The sequence below is a fragment of the Leguminivora glycinivorella genome, chromosome 19 (assembly GCF_023078275.1).
Source record: "Leguminivora glycinivorella isolate SPB_JAAS2020 chromosome 19, LegGlyc_1.1, whole genome shotgun sequence".
In the NCBI taxonomy this organism is placed as follows: domain Eukaryota; kingdom Metazoa; phylum Arthropoda; class Insecta; order Lepidoptera; family Tortricidae; genus Leguminivora; species Leguminivora glycinivorella.
In genome coordinates, this window is record NC_062989.1 from 13,245,399 (window position 1) to 13,267,274 (window position 21,876).

At 38.0% G+C, this 21,876-nt stretch overlaps 1 protein-coding gene across 1 annotated transcript in view; it reads left to right on the forward strand.

Annotated features, from left to right (window-relative positions):
* The first annotated feature begins 4,446 nt into the window (after nt 1–4,446).
* The window catches only part of LOC125236639, a 67,328-nt gene continuing 49,898 nt past the window's right edge, over nt 4,447–21,876 (forward strand). Inside the window, exon 1 of the mRNA XM_048143517.1 lies at nt 4,447–4,619. Within this exon, the coding sequence (XP_047999474.1) occupies nt 4,614–4,619 (6 nt within the window). The 5' untranslated portion in view covers nt 4,447–4,613. The remainder of the gene's footprint in view (nt 4,620–21,876) is intronic.

Consider the following 21,876-nt stretch of genomic DNA (forward strand, 5'->3'; position numbering starts at 1 on the left):
TAACTTTTGAATGTTATTCTTAAGGGTCTCTCACACTAATAAATTTATTAATTATGTATGAAAATGATGAAAACTTTTTTTTTTTTTGCGAAGTTAACTAAAAGTGATATACAGGATGGTTCCTGATAATGAACTTAGCTACGTGTCGAATTTAACGGAAAACAAAAAAAAACACGGTGTATATTATTTTATTTTCTCTTTAATACCTTCACTGATTTTGCATTGTACAACTAAGTGAATTTATGATTACCTACTTTTTTTTTTTATGAAAAAGGAAAGTAAGTAGGTTTATATGTAATTTATGTTATTCCATATGTTTAAATGAATTAAATTAATAAATGTGTAACTTGAGATCTAATATAGGAATTGAAACATCTAAATGTAGAAAAGGGGGTTGTGGGTAGGTGGTTATAATATCTAATATGCATGTGGGTAAGAACATGAATAAAGGTCAGTCTTGATCTGAGCACGTAGTTTCATTGACGCGTCCCGATACCTTTACAGTATGCACAGCAATGCGTGAAATTGAGTTCCTTATAAGGATAAAGTGAAATGGGGGCGTATCGCGAACACCGAATTTCGAAAATAACCGCCATCTTTTTCTGTCACTAATTATTTACTCATTAAAGGCCGTAGCAGGATAAGGGAAGAAAAAATGCCCTTTAATGTTTAGAGCTGTTTTTTTTTTCTATAGTTACTTACACTTAGTAGTATGATTGTGCAAAGTTTTGTTGAAAAATTCCCAGTGGTTCAGCTGGCAGAAAAAAAAACCAAATTCATGAAATATGATTTTTCTCTAAAAGTATTAACTCTATAATACAATCTCTTTTTCATTTTGGTTAACTAAATAGTACTTATAACCTGGAAGAAATTTGAGTCTCCAACTATAATATTTCTGAAAAAGTACGTAAGTCAACATTTCAAATTTTTTTTTTTTTTTTAGTTTCTGAAGGAGGGACCACTCTAAATGATACTTCTAAAAAAGCCTTATTTAATGATCTGTCAGTCATATAAGTTTGACAGTTAAAATCGAAAAGCAACAGTGTCAAAATTAAAAAATAATGTTGTTTGGATTTTGTTACATTTTATTGTTATACCATTCTAACACCGCCAGATAGCTTAAAAAGTTATTTCTTGATCGAATGTGTAAAAATAAAACAAATTTTCGACAATATTGGCTTCAAAAAGATATACAGGATATATTTTGATAGCGGGTCAGTGAGGGCAGCTACCAGATCCCGTGCTGCTACGCAAAAATGGTCTAAGGAGACATTCCACCTATTTGAAATTGATGAAGATTGGCTTTTACAGATTTTGGAAAAAATATGATGGATTGAAAACATGGGGTGTGAGAAAAAAAGTCATTTTTCACAAACTCTTTTTTGATGCTAAAAGATCCCATTGCTCTCAAGGATCAAAAGTTTGTATGGAACCAAAAAAAAATCCGGCTAGAAAATCCACAAATCGAAAAAGCTTTTCCAATACAATTTGTATGAAAAAAATATTTTTTTATTTTTACTTAAATTTGAATGCCAAACGATTCAATTCTTATTCAGTATCAATAGTTTCCTAGAGATCAACTTACGGTTAGTACATTACCGTAACTTGATCTCTAGGAAACTAAAAAAAGCCACAAAAAAAATCCCCATGTGGACAAAGGTGAAAATGTATTCTAATTTTACTATATCTTATGTTACTGTTATGTTTTCATACATTATTACGGTCCTTCAATGTAACAGGCCCCGTAGCCGAATGGCATTTCTCCGACGCCAAACGAAAGCGATACGCCGCGTTTGGCTATGTTTAAAAATTAAAAAAAACGATAAGCGCGATAGAGATAGATATCTATTAGCGCTTGTTTGATGAGCGTTTTGAGCGATTGTGCCATTCGGATGAGGACGTTGACCAATTGGCGAAAATGCATATTTGAACATTTTCACGTGAAAAATCCCCTTGGTCTGGGTCAATGATTGCTAAATTGTTGAATTTCCAGAAAACTACTAGGCAATAGGTAATTATTGCCCAAATCATTATTTCATTAAAGGACAATTAAATAATAGTGGCAAAATAATTCAAAATATCCACTCCTTGCGGTCCACACGGAATCAACAGACAAAAAAGATGGATGAAAATCTTGTTCAGAGGATGATGAATACTATTTTCAGAAAAGTCCGTAATTTTGTGCATAAACATACTGAATGATTGAAATATATGTGACACGCTATAAATTAATAAACGATCTTTTATATTCTGCAATAAAAAATATTGTTTACTTTTTTTTTTCATTTAAAAATTAAATTCCTCCCATCGCGTACCAATTCTAAATAAACTATGCTTTAATACATTTTCACGTTTTCTCCATAGTAAAAGTATGGGGAAAGTTTTCTTCAATTTGTATATTCTTAGTACATTACGTAAGTCGTATGTAAAAATAAAAAAATATTATTTTCATATAAATTGTATGGGATATGTTTTTCTCGATTTGTGGATTTTCTAGCCGGATTTTTTTTTTTTGGTTTCATACAAACTTGATCCTTGAGAGGTATGGGATCATTTGGCATCAAAAAAAAGTTTTTGAAAAATGACTTTTGGAAATAACATAGGTACAGGCTTTGTTATTTCCAAAATCTGTAAACGCCAATCTTCATCAATTTGAAATAGATGGAATGTCTCCTTAGACCGTTTTCGCGTAGCAGCACGGGATTTGGTAGCTGGCCTTACTGACTCGCTATCAAAAAATATACCCTGTATATCTTTTTGAAGCCAATATTGTCGAAAATTAGTTTTATTTTTAGACATTCGATCAGGAAATAACTTTTTAAGTTATCTGGCGGTGTTAGAATGGTATAACAATAAAATGTAACAAAATCCAACCAACATTATTTTTTAATTTTGACACTGTTGCTTTTCGATTTTAACTGTCAAACTTATATGACTGACAGGTCATTAAATAAGGCTTTTTTAGAAGTATCATTTATAGTGGTCCCTCCTTCAGAAACTAAAAAATTTTTTTTGAAATGTTGACTTACGTACTTTTTGCAGAAATATTATAGTTGGAGACTCAAATTTCTTCCAGGTTATAAGTACTATTTAGTTAACCAAAATGAAAAAAAGATTGTATTATAGAGTTAAATACTTTTAGAGAAAAATCATATTTCATGAATTTGGTTTTTTTTTTCTGCCAGCTGAACCACTGGGAATTTTTCAACAAAACTTTGCACAATCGTACTACTAAGTGTAAGTAACTATAGAAAAAAAAAACAACTCCTAATCATAAAGGGCACTTTTTGTTCCCTTATCCTGCTACGGCCTTTGAGTAGGCAATGGATAGTAAGAATACCTACCTAGTAAGAGTCCCCATTGCTTAAACTAGTGCAAATAACTATAACTAGTCCTTGGCGCTTGGTGGAGGAAAATACAACGTCCGCCTTACGAATTAAGTCGAACTCAGCGCAAAAAATATTCGCGCTACACACACATTATAGGTATCTAAAAATGTTATAAGCCTTTCAATACATTTGTAACAATAAATCTACAGCTAAAAACTTTTTAACAAAAAATAAAACCGCCTTCAAAAATAAGCGCGTTACAAAACACGGAGAAACTAAAAAGCCAAAAATAATAAACCTTTCAATTCAGATTTCTTATCGTATTGCAATAAGCTAAACATCCAAATTATAAACAAATCAATTATTTTTGTAGTCGGTACCAGACCTGTTCGTCGCCTTGCCTGTTTGCCCCACCCAACCATACACAGGCTGGTACCGACTCCAAAAATAATTGATTTGTTTATAATTTGGATGTTTAGCTTATTGCAATACGATAAGAAATCTGAATTGAAAGGTTTATTATTTTTGGCTTTTTAGTTTCTCCGTGTTTTGTAACGCGCTTATTTTTGAAGGCGGTTTTATTTTTTGTTAAAAAGTTTATTTATTTGTTGATTTTTAGTGGTTCCTAGTGATATTATATGTATCAGTCCGAATACATGTACAGTAGTGAAAGAATTATCCTTTAACTCCTAACCATTGAGGAGTTGACCTTCCATCATCAGCTCAGCCACATAAAATTATTACCATCAGACGTAAATACTGGTGTACCTTTGAAAAATAGACTAAAAACATTACATGTGCCTATAACATTTGAAGAGTTCCCTCGATTTCTCCAGGATCCCATCATCAGACCCTGACTTGGTGCCAATGGGACCATCTCGGGGTTATACCGGTTCGATCAAAAAAAAAATTTTGAAAATCGGTCCACGATTCTCGGAGATATCGAATAACATACATACAAAAAAAAAATAATAAAAAAAAAAAAAAAAACATTCAGTCGAATTGAGAACCTCCTCCTTTTTTGAAGTCGGTTAAAAAGCAATCAAAACAATAATATATCGCCATATCAAGTCGAAAGTGGCAGGACAGGCAGGGCAACTGAATCGCTCGCGAGAAAGTTTGCCTTTTCGAGCAGTCGCGAATCCACAGCCGCCGTGGCTCCACGTCCGAATACTAGTGATACTTGTACCGGCACCGGAACTAAATACTAGTGAAATACTTTATAAAATACTCTGTTGTTTAGTGAAGTTCGTGAAAAGGAGTATTTTAGTGACTGTGGAAAAAATGAATGTAAGTTGTAACTTTTTAAATGTATGTAATGTAGGTACTATACTTTCAAGGTTTTCAGCTTTTCGACCGTTCGTTTCGGTCGTTTTATTGTTTCCGTTGTTTTAATTTAAAGTCAATTAAGATTGAGAACTTTTTTTGGAAACATTGCGACAGTTTCTTGTTTTCAGAGAAAGTTGAATGAACGAAATATAAAAACAGTGAAAGGAGTTATTTTTCGTCTGTTATCCAATCACGCGTGTTATAAAATAATAAAAAAATAATTAATACATTTCCTGCTGCGTTCAGCGCAGCTGAAGCGTAGTGCACTGATTCTAAAGCTGAATATTGAATAAATAATCGACAAAGTTTTTTCGTCTGAGCACTTCTAAAAGCTGAAGGTTATTGTTATTCACATGTCGGCTCCTGAATAATTATTGGCAATTAAACTAAAGGACCTCGTTACGTTAGTACACTGTACAGGTTTAGTAACAATTGCACTATTGTCACAAGTTTTTTTGACCAATGCATTGTCTGCAATTACATTGATCCGGTTCGAAGGACCAACTTTTAGTTTTGGCTTCATCTACATGTTTTTTGTAAGTAAACATCCATACTAATATTATAAATGGGAAAGTGTGTGTGTCTGTTTGTTTGTCCGTATTTCACGACAAAACGGAATGACGAATTGACGTGATTTTTTAAGTGGAGATAGTTGTGGTTGGGATGGAGAGTGACATAGGCTCTTTTTTGTCTCTTTCTAACGCTAGCGAAGTCGCTTGCAAAAGCTAGTTATAAATATATGTAAAAGTGCCTCTGCCTACCCCTTTACGCCATCGATGCTCTGTCTACCCCTTTACGGGATACAGGCGTGATTGTTGCATGTATATGTTCATCTGTGTATAATTCCAATTAGTGTTTATTTTCTTGTTCTATTATAGTTGGCCACAGCCTACGTTGTTTAGTTTTAGGTACACCATTGCAGGCCTTTGTCAAAATGATAACTGAGCTGTGCAATATAAAAAATATTCTTAGGTACATTTCTATTGCTGTCTTCGATCTATCTATGTAGGTTTGGGTAGGTAATATTAGTCATCTCGGGCTAGGCCCTGTGGTGCTAACTTCTAACTTTCTCGTGGTCACAGAAAGCCAAGAGCAATATGTCACTCTAGGTCCATAAATTTAGTGGAGGTTTAATCGAATTCTGCGAACATAATTTATAATCAGTTGAATGCAGTTCGCGACTGTTTGACTCACGGCCTGAGTCACAGGTCACCGGCAACCCCGTCACTAAGGAAGCAAATTGTTTGGACGATGAGTAAATTATTTGATATTTGTCCTTAATCAATTGACTATTTAAGAACATTGAACGGATGAAAATTGGGCGGATGAAACAACACACCAAAACTCCATTAATAAAATGAGCTTAATCTCATCTAACTTTTTTTCCCCTCTTTAGCCCGTCTGTTAATAATAAAATAATAATAATAAATAAATATTGGGGACACCTTACATAGATCTACTTAGCCCCAAACTAAGCAAAGCTTGTACTACTAGTATGGGTGCTAAGCGACGATATACATACTTATAAACATAGAAAACATCCATGACTCGGGAACAAATATCTGTGCTCATCACACAAATAAATTCCCTTATCGGGATTCGAACCCAGGACCGCGGCTTAGCAGGCAGGGTCACTACGGACTGAGGCAGACCGGTCGTCAGAATTAATAATAATATGTCTCTAAACGTTTACGTTTACCCCAAAGCACTTAACTGAAGCGGGTTTCTTATATCTCAGGATGTACGGAAAAAAGGACTAGGAGCCGTAGGAGCTACTTATTAGGTAGCGTTCCCACTTAAGCGTCGCGTGTCGGGACACGCAACAAACGTCTCCGCCACGCCGCCTGAATGTACGCGGACGTCCGTTCCGCACCTCAGGACATGCGTCTCTTAAATGTGGCCGGTCCCTTAGGGTTAGCGGTTAGCGTATAACGCACGTACCCTTACATGACACATCACATCTCGCATTCTACGAAAACTTGTTCTCTCTATAAGTAAGATTCTACTTTTCAGATAATAGTTACAAAGTAGGCATCGCCAACGCGTTGCCTCGTTGTATAACGTATAGCAGCTATTAGCTAAGCGTGTTTTAAACATACGAAAACTCACTCTTATATCTCACATCTAAAATGATTTGTCTGGGAACAACGCTCTTTCAGACAATATTTACAAAATTGGTAAAATATCGACAGCGCGTTGTCTCGTTGTATAACGTCAAATAACGTGTTACAGCTAGCCAAGCGTAAAACGCATAGGAAGCGGATTCCTGCGCCTCAGGCGCAGGCGGCGCCGGCGCACGAAAACGTCACGTTCCGCCTTTATACGTAAAATGGGGATATAAACAGATTCGCACGATGATATTTTTTTGAGTTTATAAATTAGGTTTTTGCGATGAATATTACGTGTATTGATTACATTTTTAATCCTGAATTAATTATGCTTTTACAATGGTCATGTATGGATGGAAGGCAGTAGAGAAATTTTTAAACCAATGGTACTGTTGATGATCACGCAATATCTGTAAAAAAATAAACAAACAAAACTATGCAAATTTACTGTAAATCTAAATTGATATGGAATTGATATCTTCTGCCTCACATCAAATACTTAACACTGGGGCCATGGGGGCCAAGCGCGCGTCAGCTATACAAAGAGCTGCGGCGGCGCGCCTAATTGACGTCACAGGTGACCAGAGGGCTGGCCAATATTTTGCTCAACGCATAAGCATTGCCATCCAACGTGGCAATACTGGCAATGCGGCCAGCCTTCTGGGCGCACTGCCAAGTGGCAGCGATTTGGGTGAGGTTTTTTATTTATAAGTTAATTTATTTTATTTCGTTATTTTATTTATTCTTATTTCTAATTTTATTTATAGTTGTTATATATTGTTTGTTTTTCAATAAAGATTTTTTAGCTATTGAAAAAAACTTAAGCTTTGTTTCTTTCTTCAAAGATTGATATTATGGGAAAGAAGGGGATTAGAAATTCATCAAGTTATCCAATACTTATACGTTCGCTAATAATTAATAATGATTGGCTAAACGACATTAAGCAATAACTAACCAAGTGCTATAATAGCCAGTTGTATGTGTTTACAAAACTTTTTACACCTTAATTATATAGGAAATATCAGTTGTGTAACATTGTTGCATTGATTATTAAAATAAACAAACACACACGCTCCATACAAGGATTATCCAACGTTTTTCAGCAATTCGATAATAATACGTTGAGTTGCGTACGTAATACTTCCAATTTATTCGACTTAAACGGTTTCTTACGTAGTTTAGTATTACACCTTTAATACATAAAACATTAAGTTAGGAATCCTTTACCCACAGAACCTTTACCGCTATTGCCTGTACACAGCGTTACAAAATTGCATGGACACTTTTTGGATACATAGAATAGATTACATTCATTATGTCCATGCATTTTGGTTCCTGAGGATACTTAGGTCCGTATTCCGTATACATTGCACACGATTAATGTTGCATTAAGTTCGCCATTTTAAAACTGTTAGTGTAGTGAAATTTTAAAACTGTTTGTGTACTTAGTGGAATTTTAGGGTCGTCAATTTCGCGCCATATGTAAAACATCTGGAGTTGCAGGCGTCCATAGCCTCCATAGGCAACGTAGACTGATTAGTGCTTACCATCAAGCGGACCGTATGCTTATTGTTTACTACCGAAGGGATCAAATACATAGATGCATATTTTTCTAGACTCCTCATCATAAAAGTTGTACATATATTTACCACAGAAGTATAGGTATCATAATAGGCGGTAGTAGGTACGTAAATACTATAATTTCCTAAATATTTTGTCAACATTTGGTAACTATTTCGTGCTCAATTGCCCTTTACATAACGGCGAGTGAAAGGTCGAGCCTTCTACGGAAACGTTTGCTATCATTAGAGCAATATTTAGTAAACATTCGGAAGTAGGGTAATTACTGCCTTTACGACTCCGTTTTAGGAACTTTAACGGTTTGATGTATGCATAAAATGTGACATTATCTGGGCAAAGGGACCTTATTGTCGATGACGCTTACGGCGTTATGCGCGATGTTCGTGTACAAATACGACGCCGCGGGACGTAAGCGCCATCGACAAAAAAGCAGAGATGTTAACTATTTGAAATAAAAGCATTTAAAATAGAAATACAAAATACCTATTTTGTATTTGGTATTTTAAATACTTTTATCGAAAACTATTTTGTATTTTATTTGAAATACTTTTTAGTACAAGTATTTTGTATTTTCTACCACTTCAAAATACAAAATGCTTTTTGTCACTTTTTGACGTAAGGTAGATGGTACCGAGCGCGTATTCTATTTTTTCTTTGTCTGTCTAAGTTATGTACTAACCGGGACAACACGTTCGGAAGCGCTTAATTGATTTTTTTACAAAAACACACTTATTTTCAGTGCTGCCAACATAGTGGTTCCTATAATAAATAAGGTTCGATAAATAGTAAGCGATTTGTTGCAAGATCCCAAAGCACCCTGACCGTGAACATCGAAAAATCGGGGAAAATCCATATTAATTCGTATACCTATAATGACTGTAGGTATTTCTATTTAGTACAGCTGTAATATATGCTTAATTAATATTATTATTATTTTAGGATTTTTTTTTCATGTTTCATACATATTTCAATATAACTCTTTCATTCGATTTTTATAATATTAAAGTAAAAGACATGGAGACAGTCAATGTTTGGCTTAACTTTTTAACGTGTTAATTTTATAGAGCCAGGTTTCTGGGCTCTCTGGTGATTCTGTGTTTTAACACATATAACCGGGGATGGTCAAAGGGGTCCCGTGATTTACGCAAAACAACTAGGAGAAGGACACTTACATGTAGTTGTAAGGTCGCTACCTTACATCTTTCTTCAAAGGCAAACGGATTCGGACTGAAATAATATGGCGCACGCGAGGTGTGTGAATGATTGGTTGAGTGAATGTGATGAATGGTGAGTGTATGAATGTTAAGGCGTTCACAGACGTGTGTATGAGGGTGTGTCTACACGTCTGGGTAGGGAGTTAAGGCTGTGCTACAGGCTCCCCCTTCGGGCCATGGGGACGTCCTCGCCCATGGGCCGACACACAGGTTGCTTCTTGCGTGGTCTGCCTCTCTTCTTCTCACCAGCTGCAGGTGGAGTAGTAGTAGGGGTAGTAGGTGTTCGCTTGGGCGGTCTACCTCTCTTCCTTTGTGGCATGATGGGTTCTGCAGGTTCATCACCACTCTTCTGATGGTATGTAGTCAAGTCTGACACATGATATTTACCAACAGTTTCGCCATTGTTTGCTAATATATAAGTAGTCGGGCTGACTATCTTAGAAATAATGTATGGTCCGTCACGTCGGGGCGCAAATTTGCTAGTTATGCCCTTTGTTTGGTTACTTAAGACGTGTGTTTTCAAAAGGACCTTGTCCCCTATGTTATAGTTTTCATGGGGTCTACGCTTTTGATCTGCGTAAGTCTTCCTGCGTTCCTGTTGTTGTAGACAGCGCCGGCCCGCGCACTCGATCAGGGTAGAGCGAGATACAGTTTTGGCGCCCCTTTGTTTAAACTTTTTTGGGGTCCGAACCCAAAACGCCATCGTTATAGATTCGCTTTGTCCGTCTGACACCTCACAAACATTAAATTAATAAAAATATTATATTAACGCGAGCGAAGCGAGCGCGAAATTTTTTTCTATTATTGATGGGGAGATCTACATAAGCCCCTGTCTTTCATAGGCACACGTACCTACGCGAGGCTAAAGCTTTCCTACGAAACTGATAACAGTCGGAATTGAGCTTCATTTCAGGGCCAAGGCAAGACATGGGAGACAAAAGCAAATCGCGGCAAAGGCCAACTTGGACAGACATTGAAATATCGAGATTTTTACGAGACTTCAACTGCAAAACTGCAGAGCTTGGAATTAAATAGGTTAATTATGCTCTCATGTTGTTCGACCTTTGGCATATTTTGGGGAATTTAGACTTCAGTATGCTTACGTTCCCGACTTCTAGGCCTTTTATCTCGTCATAGGTTTAATTTTTATAACACTAAGAGTTAATTAGGCCACGGTAACTCGGTAGTCAGCGTCGGGATGCCATAATGGGCATCGGTGGTTTGCCATGTGCCCTTCGGTTTCCTAGTGATTAGAAGTTCGTTCATCGTCACGCTTACGCTCCTTTGATTCATACAAAATTGCGCCTCTCTGAGACGTTTTGCGCCTCTGGCTTTAAGAGGGACTCCGCTTTGGATTGTCGGTCATGTCATTTGGATAGCGACGTAACTTTGTCGCTCAGCGTCGCAGCAATGTGGTTCGTCAAGAGCTATTAGAATCATCTTTCACGGCGCCCTAGCAACAGCTCCCACCTTATATGAATGTTGTACATTTTGGCATTGTGGTGCAACTTTTCAGATAATCAGAATCACAAATCTAGACTTTAAACAGCTAAATAAAATTCGATCCCGGCTCCTCTCGCCAATTTAGGCTATGTGTGCGCCCACGTAATGACGATTTTGGCGCCCCCCTTACCATTCGGCGCCTAGAGCGGCCGCTCCACTCGCTCTACCCTTAATCCGGCCCTGGTTGTAGATTATGTTCTTGAGCTTTGATGAGATCATCGCTGAGCTTCAACAGGTAGGGTGTTATCTGAGGTATAAAGTTCTCTGACTGGATAACAGCTCGCAGGTCATGTCTGTTCTCTACCGGTGATCGCATCTCTCTCCCGAAGGCGAGGTAAGCAGGCGACTTCGCGGTGCTCTGAGTAACGGCGCTATTCATGGCGAAGCGTACAGCAGGTAGTGCGCTAGGCCAGTTAGTGTGGTTCCCTTCAACTATGATAGCCAGTTGACTTTTCAAATCCCTATTTTTCCTCTCGACCGGATTCGCTTCTGGGTGGTATAGAGGTATCAAGTTCTGCTCTATTCCTAGGGTGTGCATGACTTTCTGCATGACTTGTGACACAAACTGTACACCATTGTCTGATATTACTCTCCTGGGAAAACCATATCTGAGGAAAATTTCTTCAACCAGGGTTTTGGCGCAAGCTTCTGCAGTTGCTATAGTTAATGGGAAGAGTTCTACCCATTTAGTTGCAGTATCCTCTATAATAAAAATCCATCGTTCGTCCTTACTTCCAGTAGGCAAAGGTCCAAATAGGTCTATTGCTAGTACCTCAAATCTCTGAGCTGGTACAGGTGTCTGTAGTAACCCTGCAGGCTTCAAGTTGGATGGTTTGTAGCGCTGACATTCGTTACAGTCTCTAATGTATTCGCTTATATATCTCTTCATACCAGGGAAATAATATCTTTGACTCACTCGCTGATATGTTCTTTCAACTCCGTTATGTCCGGCTGTAGGAGCATCATGTAATTCCTTCAAAATCTCCTTTCTCATGGACTGTGGTATGACAAGTTGAGGATCTTCGCTCTCAACGTCAGGGTTAAAGTGATACAACACTCCCTGTGACATATAATAACCTTTTTCAGTCCAGTGTGTAGCAGCTTCTATGTTGTTGTTTTCGAAATCTTTAGCAATCTTCCAAATTTCTGGGTCTTCCGCTTGTGTGCTCCGTAGGTCGGTAGGTGACATGTGTGGTATATCTACTATAACACTGCATAAATTACAGGAATCCTTAGTAGTGTCATCACATACTGGTCTGCTCAAAGCGTCGGCAACAACATTCTTATTTCCGGGTTGATATTCGATTTTCAGGTTATAGGCCTGTATCTTCAGAGCCCATCGCGCAAGGCGTCCTGTAGGTGTCTTAAGAGTTAAAATCCATCTTAATGGTTGGTGGTCAGTGGCAAGGGTAACTTCAGAGCCTTCGATGTACCCACGGAACTTGTCAAGGGCCCAAATGGCTGCAAGAGCTTCGCGTTCTGTAGTCGAATAATTCCGTTCAGCGCTCGTGAGTAATCTGCTCGCATATTCCACTGGTCGTTCGTCATAGCCTTCTCCTTGGAGCAGCACAGCTCCTAAGGCGTATCCGCTCGCGTCAACTCTAAGTGTAAAAGGTAAGGTATAATCAACTTGCCGTAGTATTGGTGCGGATGTCAGGCGTTTCTTCAACTCTTGGAAAGCTTTGGCTTGATCTTCTCCCCAGATCCAGTTTTGGTTCTTCTTAAGTAACATTGTCAGTGGTCTTGCTATCTTCGCAAAGTCTGGTATAAATTTTCTGAACCAGGAGTAAGTCTGGATGAAAGTCTTCAGATGTTTATCATTCTGTGGCTCCTTCATCTCACTGATGGCTTTAGTTTTGTCGATATCAGGTTGAATCCCTTCTGCTGACAAAATGTGTCCGAGGTATTTCACTGATTCGCAGGCAAATGTACTCTTTTCTCTGTTCACTCGCAGCTTGAATAGTTTGAGTCTCTGGAAAACAGCTTCCAGGTCTTGGAGGTGCTTCTCAAAACTATCTGAGAGGATCAGGACGTCATCAAGATAAGCCAGTATTGTTACATTGGGAAGGTTGGACCGAAATCTATCCATCAGTCTTTGGAATGTAGCTCCAGAGTTTCTTAATCCCATAGGCATACGCTTAAAGCGGTACATTCCTAGTGGTGTCACAAAAGAGGTTATATCACGGTCTTCCATTGCGACTGGTACCTGCCAGTAACCGGCTCGTAAGTCTAAGGTTGATATGTATTTGAATTTACCAGTACTATGTAGTATGTCATCCACTCTCGGAAGTGGGTATCTATCAGGCTTGGTGACTTGGTTCAGTTTCCTATAGTCGATGCAGACTCTGATAGTATTATCACGCTTGGGTACTAAAACCACGGGAGCGGACCATGGAGACTCACACTCCTCGATGACATCATCCTTCAGCATCTTCTCAAGTTCCACTCGCAGGGCCTCCTTCTTAGGCTCTGGTAATCTGTAAGGTGGTACAGAGATAGGTTTTACATTTTTGTTAATCAACTCAATATGATGGACAGCATAAGTGGTTGGCTCTCCCCTAGATTGAATGTATCCCGGTGATGGGTAAGGAGTGAAGACAATCTGTCCCGTTGTTCATTATTGAGTGAAGTACCTTCATTATCTCGAAGTGCCTGAGATGTCTCGGTTGGTTTACATGTAGCTATGGCTACAGGTTCGCGTTCATACTGTAGTTCATACTGGATATCAGGTTCACCATTGAAGCTCCAGGTATGGTTATCAAAATCAGTTTGTAATCCTGATTTGAAAATGAAGTCCATGCCTAACAAAGTTTCATTGTTGGTAGCTTCAGGGAAAATTATAAAATTCATAGGTATGGCTTTACCTTTTAACGTGACAATAGTGTTTACAGATAGTATATCTTCTATTTCGGAATGCCCTTTGGCATATCTAATATTCAAAGTGGAAGAGGTAAATGACTCACCGCAGTTCTTCATTAATTTGTACAAGGTTTCACCTGCAACACTCCTCTTTGCACCTGTGTCGACGACGGCACGACCCTCACGTCCGCAGACGGTAATGGGAAGAATAGGTCGCGGTTTGTCGACTTGTTCCCGTAGAAGTTCATCAGTTGATGTATCTGAAAGTGTGTTAATGTGTGTGTGTGTCTCGCGCGCGCACATATCGACAGGTGTAGGCTCCGTCACAGCGCTTGGATCTTCGGTTGAGAATGCGCAGAATGCGGCATTCGTGCTGCTTCCTGCAGCTCCCGAATCTTGCTTGCATCGCGGGCAGTTGGCGCGAACCACGCCGGGTGATCCACATCCGTAACACGAAAACTTTTCACTTTTTGTATTGTCACTGTTGTCCGAAGGAGAAACTGGCGCGTCAGAACGTTTCGCGAGTAACCATTTGCAATTTTCTTTATTATGTCCGAATAACTTACAATAATTGCAAAAACGACTTTGTTTGGATTTCGCGTCAAGGTTCGTATTGTTCTGCACTTTATTTTCACTGGTAGTGTTTTGTCGCGCACTGGATTTCGGTTTAAATTGTTTATTATCAGCAAACGTTGTTTTATTTTCAGAAAGCCGGTCGTTATTTCCAATATTTCGATTGACAGTTCGGACATTGACAGCGTTGACGTTCGATGCGTTCACGGAGGTCGTTCCGTTCTTCTCGTTCACTTCGGCTAGTGAGTCTTCGGCCGATCGAGTTTTTCGTAATAGATTGTTGAACGACTTTATGTCATCGCGGGGTACTAGTTTCCGTATCCGACGGTTTAATAAACCATAGACCATGTCAATTTGAAATTGTTCTTCGAGCGAATATGGCAGCTGAGCTATCAATGCACGAATTTTGCAAATGAAAATCTCTGTTTTCTCATCGCCTTGTTCTTCGCGAAATATCTCTCGAAGTATGAGGAAAGGGGCTTTTCGTTTGCCGAAAGCGTGTTGCAAGTCGGTAATGGCTTCGTCCCATGATTTGACATTTTTACGTACGCCATTCCACCATGTTGCAGCGAGTCCGGTGAACAAAAATGACAATCCGCGTAGTGCATTTTCATCAGAAATGTTTGCACAGTCTTTGTATGTTTGTATGCCGTCCAGGAAAACTTCTAACGCGTCTTCTACCGAATCTTCAGCTCCGCTAAAGCTGAGTTTGCAACCGGCGAAGTGTCTGTCGCGTTGATGCGATGATGTCGCTTGAGTTGCCGTCACTAACTTCTCGCATAATTCGTTATGCGATTGTTGCATTTGTTGCAACAATATTGTTAGGTATTCTTGCGGCATTGTTAAATTAAATGTTGACTCTGACGTCGAAGGCAAAATTTTTGTTTTCGAACTGGATTCCAAAATTGAATCGGCGGCGGCCATATCTTTTTTGGGTGGCATTTTGTAATACGCGATTCCCGATAATTATTTCGCAACACGAATCCAAACGCTGGGCGCCACGTATAACCGGGGATGGTCAAAGGGGTCCCGTGATTTACGCAAAACAACTAGGAGAAGGACACTTACATGTAGTTGTAAGGTCGCTACCTTACATCTTTCTTCAAAGGCAAACGGATTCGGACTGAAATAATATGGCGCACGCGAGGTGTGTGAATGATTGGTTGAGTGAATGTGATGAATGGTGAGTGTATGAATGTTAAGGCGTTCACAGACGTGTGTATGAGGGTGTGTCTACACGTCTGGGTAGGGAGTTAAGGCTGTGCTACACACATCTTTAAAATAAAAGTTTTACCTTATGTCAAAAAAGTATTTTATTTGAATAAAGGTATTTTGATAATACCTATTTTGCATTTGTATTTCAAATACCTTTTTGTAAAACTATTTTGTATTTTTATTTGAAATAGGTAAAAAACAAAAGTTTGTATATTTTGTATTTAAATACATTGCACTACCTATTTTTTAACATCTCTGCAAAAAAAGGTCCCTTTACCCAGATAACGTCACAAATGTGGTTTGGCACATTTTATACATTACGGTAATGTGAAATAAATGAAATAGAACTTTTAGCTTATGTATCTACTACATCAGAACTGATTTTCAATTTAAATAGCTTTATGTTCTTTGAGTTCGATACACTTACTAATACTCGTAAGTCTAATAACTATTTATTATACGTGCATCTCATAACTTATTGTATCAGAAGCAAAGCAATAGAAATAGAAATAGAAATATTTTATTTGCAATATCAAATGCCTTATGGATTTGAACTTATAACGGACTTAAAAAGTGGTCTAACTTATTTATTATAAGTACGTCGTACTTACGTGGTTCATGTTACGAGTTTCATATTTTTTAAATTAAGTGCAAGGTTTATTTGCACACGCAAACGCGAACAGGCGAACACTATTGTTATTGCCTGCTTATAAATAATTATGTCTGAAATGCCGCAAATATCTGGACAAGGATATAGTAATTATTGGTTCCCAATGAGGAGGCACACACTGACATTTTATCTCGCCAGGCGGCGCCTGTGCAAGTGTCTAGGCATCACTGTCATTCATATTGTGAGAGAGAGAAGAAACATTATCTTCTCGCTCTCACGTATGGACTAATAGGGTGGCGCCATCTGTCATAACCTTTGAGTGTGCCTCCTCATTCGATAGGTACACTTAACATTAATAGTAGCTACAAACCAAAAAGTATCTGAATCTTACAAACTTTTTGAAATACATATCTGTACACTCGCGGCCAGAACTATCACTTTTGAAGCATTGTTTACTTTTGTTGCTGGTTGTACTACCAGTACCAGTATCATGTCTAAACTACCTACCTACTTTCTAAATCTAGACAAGCTGCAAGTCAAGTTCAAAAACAGACCATGAAACATTTTGGAGCTACTTGTACCAAACTCATAATATGTTAAAATTCGATGTAGGGAACAAATCAAATTATTTTATTAAATATTTTTTGATTTGTTTTTTTAAGTAGTAACGCTTTTTCTTTAGTGTATAGTATCTATTTCAGTTTATATGTTAAGATTTGTTTTTTTTTTCTTTTTAAAATATGAGCTTCCCTGTATCTGCGAATGTTACGGCAGGAATGAATAATGTCTTCGTCTTATGAAAAGATGTCCAAAAGATGAAATTTCACCACGGTCTATTTAATAGCTACGAAAAAGATATTACAGTTTATCCTTCAACAGCTGTAAAAAAATGTTACCACTTAGTCGGATCATGAGAATTGCGAGGACACGAAAGTCGTGACGCGCGTCTCAAGCCGTTTGGGGACTCCGCAAATCACGACTCGCTCGGAGGAATTTTTACGGCTTGTTTCTAAATTAAACGGCTTTTCATGGAATATTAAATTTGACTTCTGCAGGCTTATGATGCTTGCGATTTTATCACTTATCTACGTGGCTACAGTAACCGTCACGTTCTGGCAAATATGTCAGTACTAGCTTTTGCCTGCGGCTTCGCTGGCGTTAGAAAGAGACAAAAAGTAGCTTATGTCACTCTCCATACCTTCAAAAAATCACGTCAACTCGTCGCTCCGTTTTGCCGTGAAAGACGGACAAACAAACAGACACACATACTTTCCCATTTATAATATTAGTATGGATAAGTGAGTTTTTCTCATTATCCGACATCCGATATCGGTTCGGATAATGTGAAAACGCATAGAGAGTCAGATGTCTTATCCGAGTTGATGACTCAATAACGTGAAGTCACGGAAAATGTATGTATTTTTTTTACCTTTTCAAACAAATTGATGTGGGCATAGGTAATATTAAATACTAATAAGTGTATTTTGTAAATAAGAATATAATGTGCGCTCATCGAATATTTTTATAGTTGCATGATAAAATAGTACCAATTCTCATGTAAGTGAATATGTTCTGTATTCTTTTGAGATAAATAAAGATCTTTAAACCTATATATTGCGTGCTGAATTATAATGTATGAAAAAAAACATCTCATCTATTAAAAAAAAAACATGTAGTGAGGCTCCTCAGAGGTCCGATACTAATCGTTATTAAGATATTCGCCCGTATGGAATACACACGCTGTATATTAACAAAACTCATGTAAGATGCTCTGGAAATAATCTAAACACCATTTTAGATGTTCCATGAAGAAATGATAAAAATATTCAGACATATCTTAGAGGTTTTTCATAACTACTTCGCTTACATACTTATAGCGTTTTTTCTGATGGAAGTTTTGCATACCGGTACTTTGTCTTCATAACCATTAGTGCAGTAGGTATTCGTATATGGGCAAATCAACTTTTAGTCCGACATTTAAACTTTACGTAACATAAAATTTCGCTTATAAATATACCTATTACATACATAAATTACTTTTATATTATATTTAGTTATTAGTACGTTCTTGTAATTGGCTCCGAATTGCTGTTTAAAAAGATACATTTATCGATTATAACCAGTGATCGGAACTATGGGAGCAAAACTTTAACAAAACTTGCTAAGTGGACATTATAGAGTGCTTACAGCCCTGAAAATATGAATATCCTTGTAGTAAAATATTGTAAATCTTGGATTCAGGTATAGAATCAAATTTTACACTGATCTGAAAATAATACTCTTGTTTTTTTTTTTTAATTTACGTCAGGTCTAAGGTTTTGTTAAAGTTTTGCTCCCATAGTTCCGATCACTGATTATAACAGTTCCTCATGTCTTTGTTACGGTTCCTCGAATAAATATATAATAAGTAGACATAAACTAAATTAAATTAATTACTCAATTATCGTTTGTAAAGCTACCTGTTAATTTAATTCATTTATAATATAATTGATAGCTTAGGAATTGTTTTTAATGTTTATATATGTCAGTAGCGACAAACGCTGTTGAAGGAAGTGATAAAAATCGCATTCACATAGCTTACATAGCTCATAATTATATGAGTAGATACGTAGTAGGTATGTATAGCCAACCATTTGGAACCCTAGGCCACTCTACAACACAACCATGTCAAAATGACAAGCAGTAAGAGATTTCTTACAATTCCAATTGGTTGACTGTACCTACAGTTAATTATAGGTACTGTTGGCAGCCAAGGCGCCAAATTAGAGTATAGGTATACAGACACCGCATTTTTACCTTTGCATCTTTGTATTCTTTGTTACCATAAAAATAGAGATGGCTTTTAAGATGTAAAATTTACGGGCACCTAAATATTTGGCAGGCAAAAAATACATACATTATACGGCATTATGTTTTTTAATCATTATGGCTTGGTTAGATGCGATGCGACTTGCAAGCCCTTATCAGGCTAAGTATTAATGCATGAAGGGCAGCTGAGCATTTTTCATCAGATCATGGCAAATTGGCAATGCAAATGTTTTGATTATGCCAGCCATGTTATGTATCTCGAAATTGGCCATCGAACCAAGTCAACTTTCTATCTTAATGCATTTCGAATAGCACAACTTAATAGCTCGCCCGTGGCACTTTCCACAAAAGTGGTTTTATCACGTTTATGTTTAAAGAAAATGTTCCCTCCAAATCGCGAGAAGATTGCGTGTTCACCTAGTCCAGGCTCCCAGTTTTTTTTTAAACACGCCTCCCTGTTGCCTAAAATAAACGTCCCCCCTGGGGGACGCGCCCCACTAGGCTTGTGCCGTTTCGTTCGTTGATCGGAGCGCTCCGATCTCGTTCAATCGCTCCCACGAACTAGTTCGCTCTTTTAGGTCTTTTACTCATTTAGTTCAGCCAGACCAGCGACCACTGCGGTCGGAAAGATCAGAACGAATGGGACCAAAATAGTGTCAAAATGATACGAATAGTCCACAGATAGTAACATTCCGGGTCGAAAGGTTGTAAGTAACCGAAGTTTAATATGAAAACTTGACGTTTTTTTGTAGCTTTCGCTCTCGGTCGGCGCAGTCACACGCTCGTTCTCGATCCAAACCGCTCGCGCTCGCCGATCCTATACTGAACTAAATGAGCAAAGACCGATTCTCAGAGCACGGAAAGATTCAGTTCATTTCGGTCATTGGTGGGATTTTATTCCTAACAGTTCATAGTTCGTGAACGACACAAGCCTACGCCCCACACTTGGAGAAACCCTGACCTAGTACGTCTACATGCGTAATAGAGTATGGATGGACCTCATCATACTCCTTGCGTTATCCCGGCATTTGCCGCGGCTCATGGGAGCCTGGGGTCCGTTTTGACAACTAATCCTAAGATTTGGCATAGGCACTAGTTTTACGTATCTTACCGCTGAGCCACCTACAGGGTCTCAAATTGTTTTTTTTTTTCGATCTCAGCGAGAACATCAAACTGGATTACTTTCAAATCATCATTCAATTACTATTTAGGTGTGAGAAGATAACTTACGACATCTTTTTTACGACTAAGTAATGTATTGAGTGCATTTTCTTTTAAACTCATTATCTCACGTTCGATTTCATCATGTTTCAAAAATCGCGTGCAAGCAATCTTACTCACTTCCGCTAAAATACTAAACAATGTGACTTTTAATAGGGAAAGCAAATCCTAAAATCATATTTTACAGGGCCCTTAGTAGAACCCTTTCACAGTAAAACTCAAACAGACTGACTTCTATAGCAAATAAAGCACGGTGTCAATTTGTCAAGTCAATACGACAGGGTTCAGCTAACGTCTATGTAAACTGTTTTGCATGTGGCAACTATTTTGACAGATTTTGACACTTCTCTATGAGAATAATGATATGTTGCTATGATAAAAAAAATAGTTTCATTTCTAATGTTTTTTTGCCAAGCTGTAGCTAGCTCCGTATCGCTCTTCTGTCACAGCTTCTGACCCTTTAGCACGACTTGCCTTGTCGCGCGCGACTCCATCCATCAAGCGCGACTTCAAGTATGGACTCGCGCGCGACAAGGCAAGTTGTGCTAGAGGGGTAGTGGCGCGACAGAGTCAGACTGCGTTTCGATTGCGATATAGCGTCAACGATTATCACTTAAAGCCGACAGATAAGCAAATTTATTAACTATGTCATTGTCCAATTTGCAAGCGTACAATAGATGATGTAACGTCCTAAATCGAGTGCTGCCACGTTTTTAGACCAAAAGATTACTATCCGCCGTTCGCACCATTGTGGGGCTGGTTCTGTCTAATTGTTTTTACTTATTATGATAATTTTATCACTAATTTATTCCCACAGTGGATTTTGCATAATTTGTCAGCAGAGGATTTTTTGCGATTTTATGATTGAAGGATATCTTGGGATATGGTAAAAACCCAGAAGCATAATTCACGTCAGGTTTTGTAATAAATATTATCACCAAAGAAATATATAGTCTAAAAGTCCGTTTTCACATTATCCGATCCGATATCGGATATCAGAAGGATTTCAATGGAAAAAATCCAAAATGGCGCCTGTAATGGATGGGATATCGTTTCTACATCCGATATCGGATCGGATAATGTGAAAACGCATTAAGGCACTTCCGCTTCCATGGGTCAAAAGTAGGATGTGTCCAAACCATATACAAATGATTGAATTGTGTTTGAATGTTTCCCTTTGGACCATCTGTAATATATTAACAGCACAGCAGATACCGATGCTTGAGACGCTAATGCCCAATTCATGACACCCTTCTGTCTATTGACAATGACTTAATATTGGAAGTGGAATCTACTGGGACACTGTCGAGCATTGGTACTTTTCTAAATAACGGCCAACGGGAGCGATTTTCGCAAAAAAGGAAAGTACCTAAACTAGAGACTGCAGCAATTAAACAATAAGGTAAGTACAGCAGGGCAAATCTCGACTGGGGGGCAAATGTTGTAACTGGTCCATTTTTTCCAATGTTTGCATTATTAAATAGAGTGTCCACCGGTTATATATGGTAGGCGTGTTCAGTGGATAC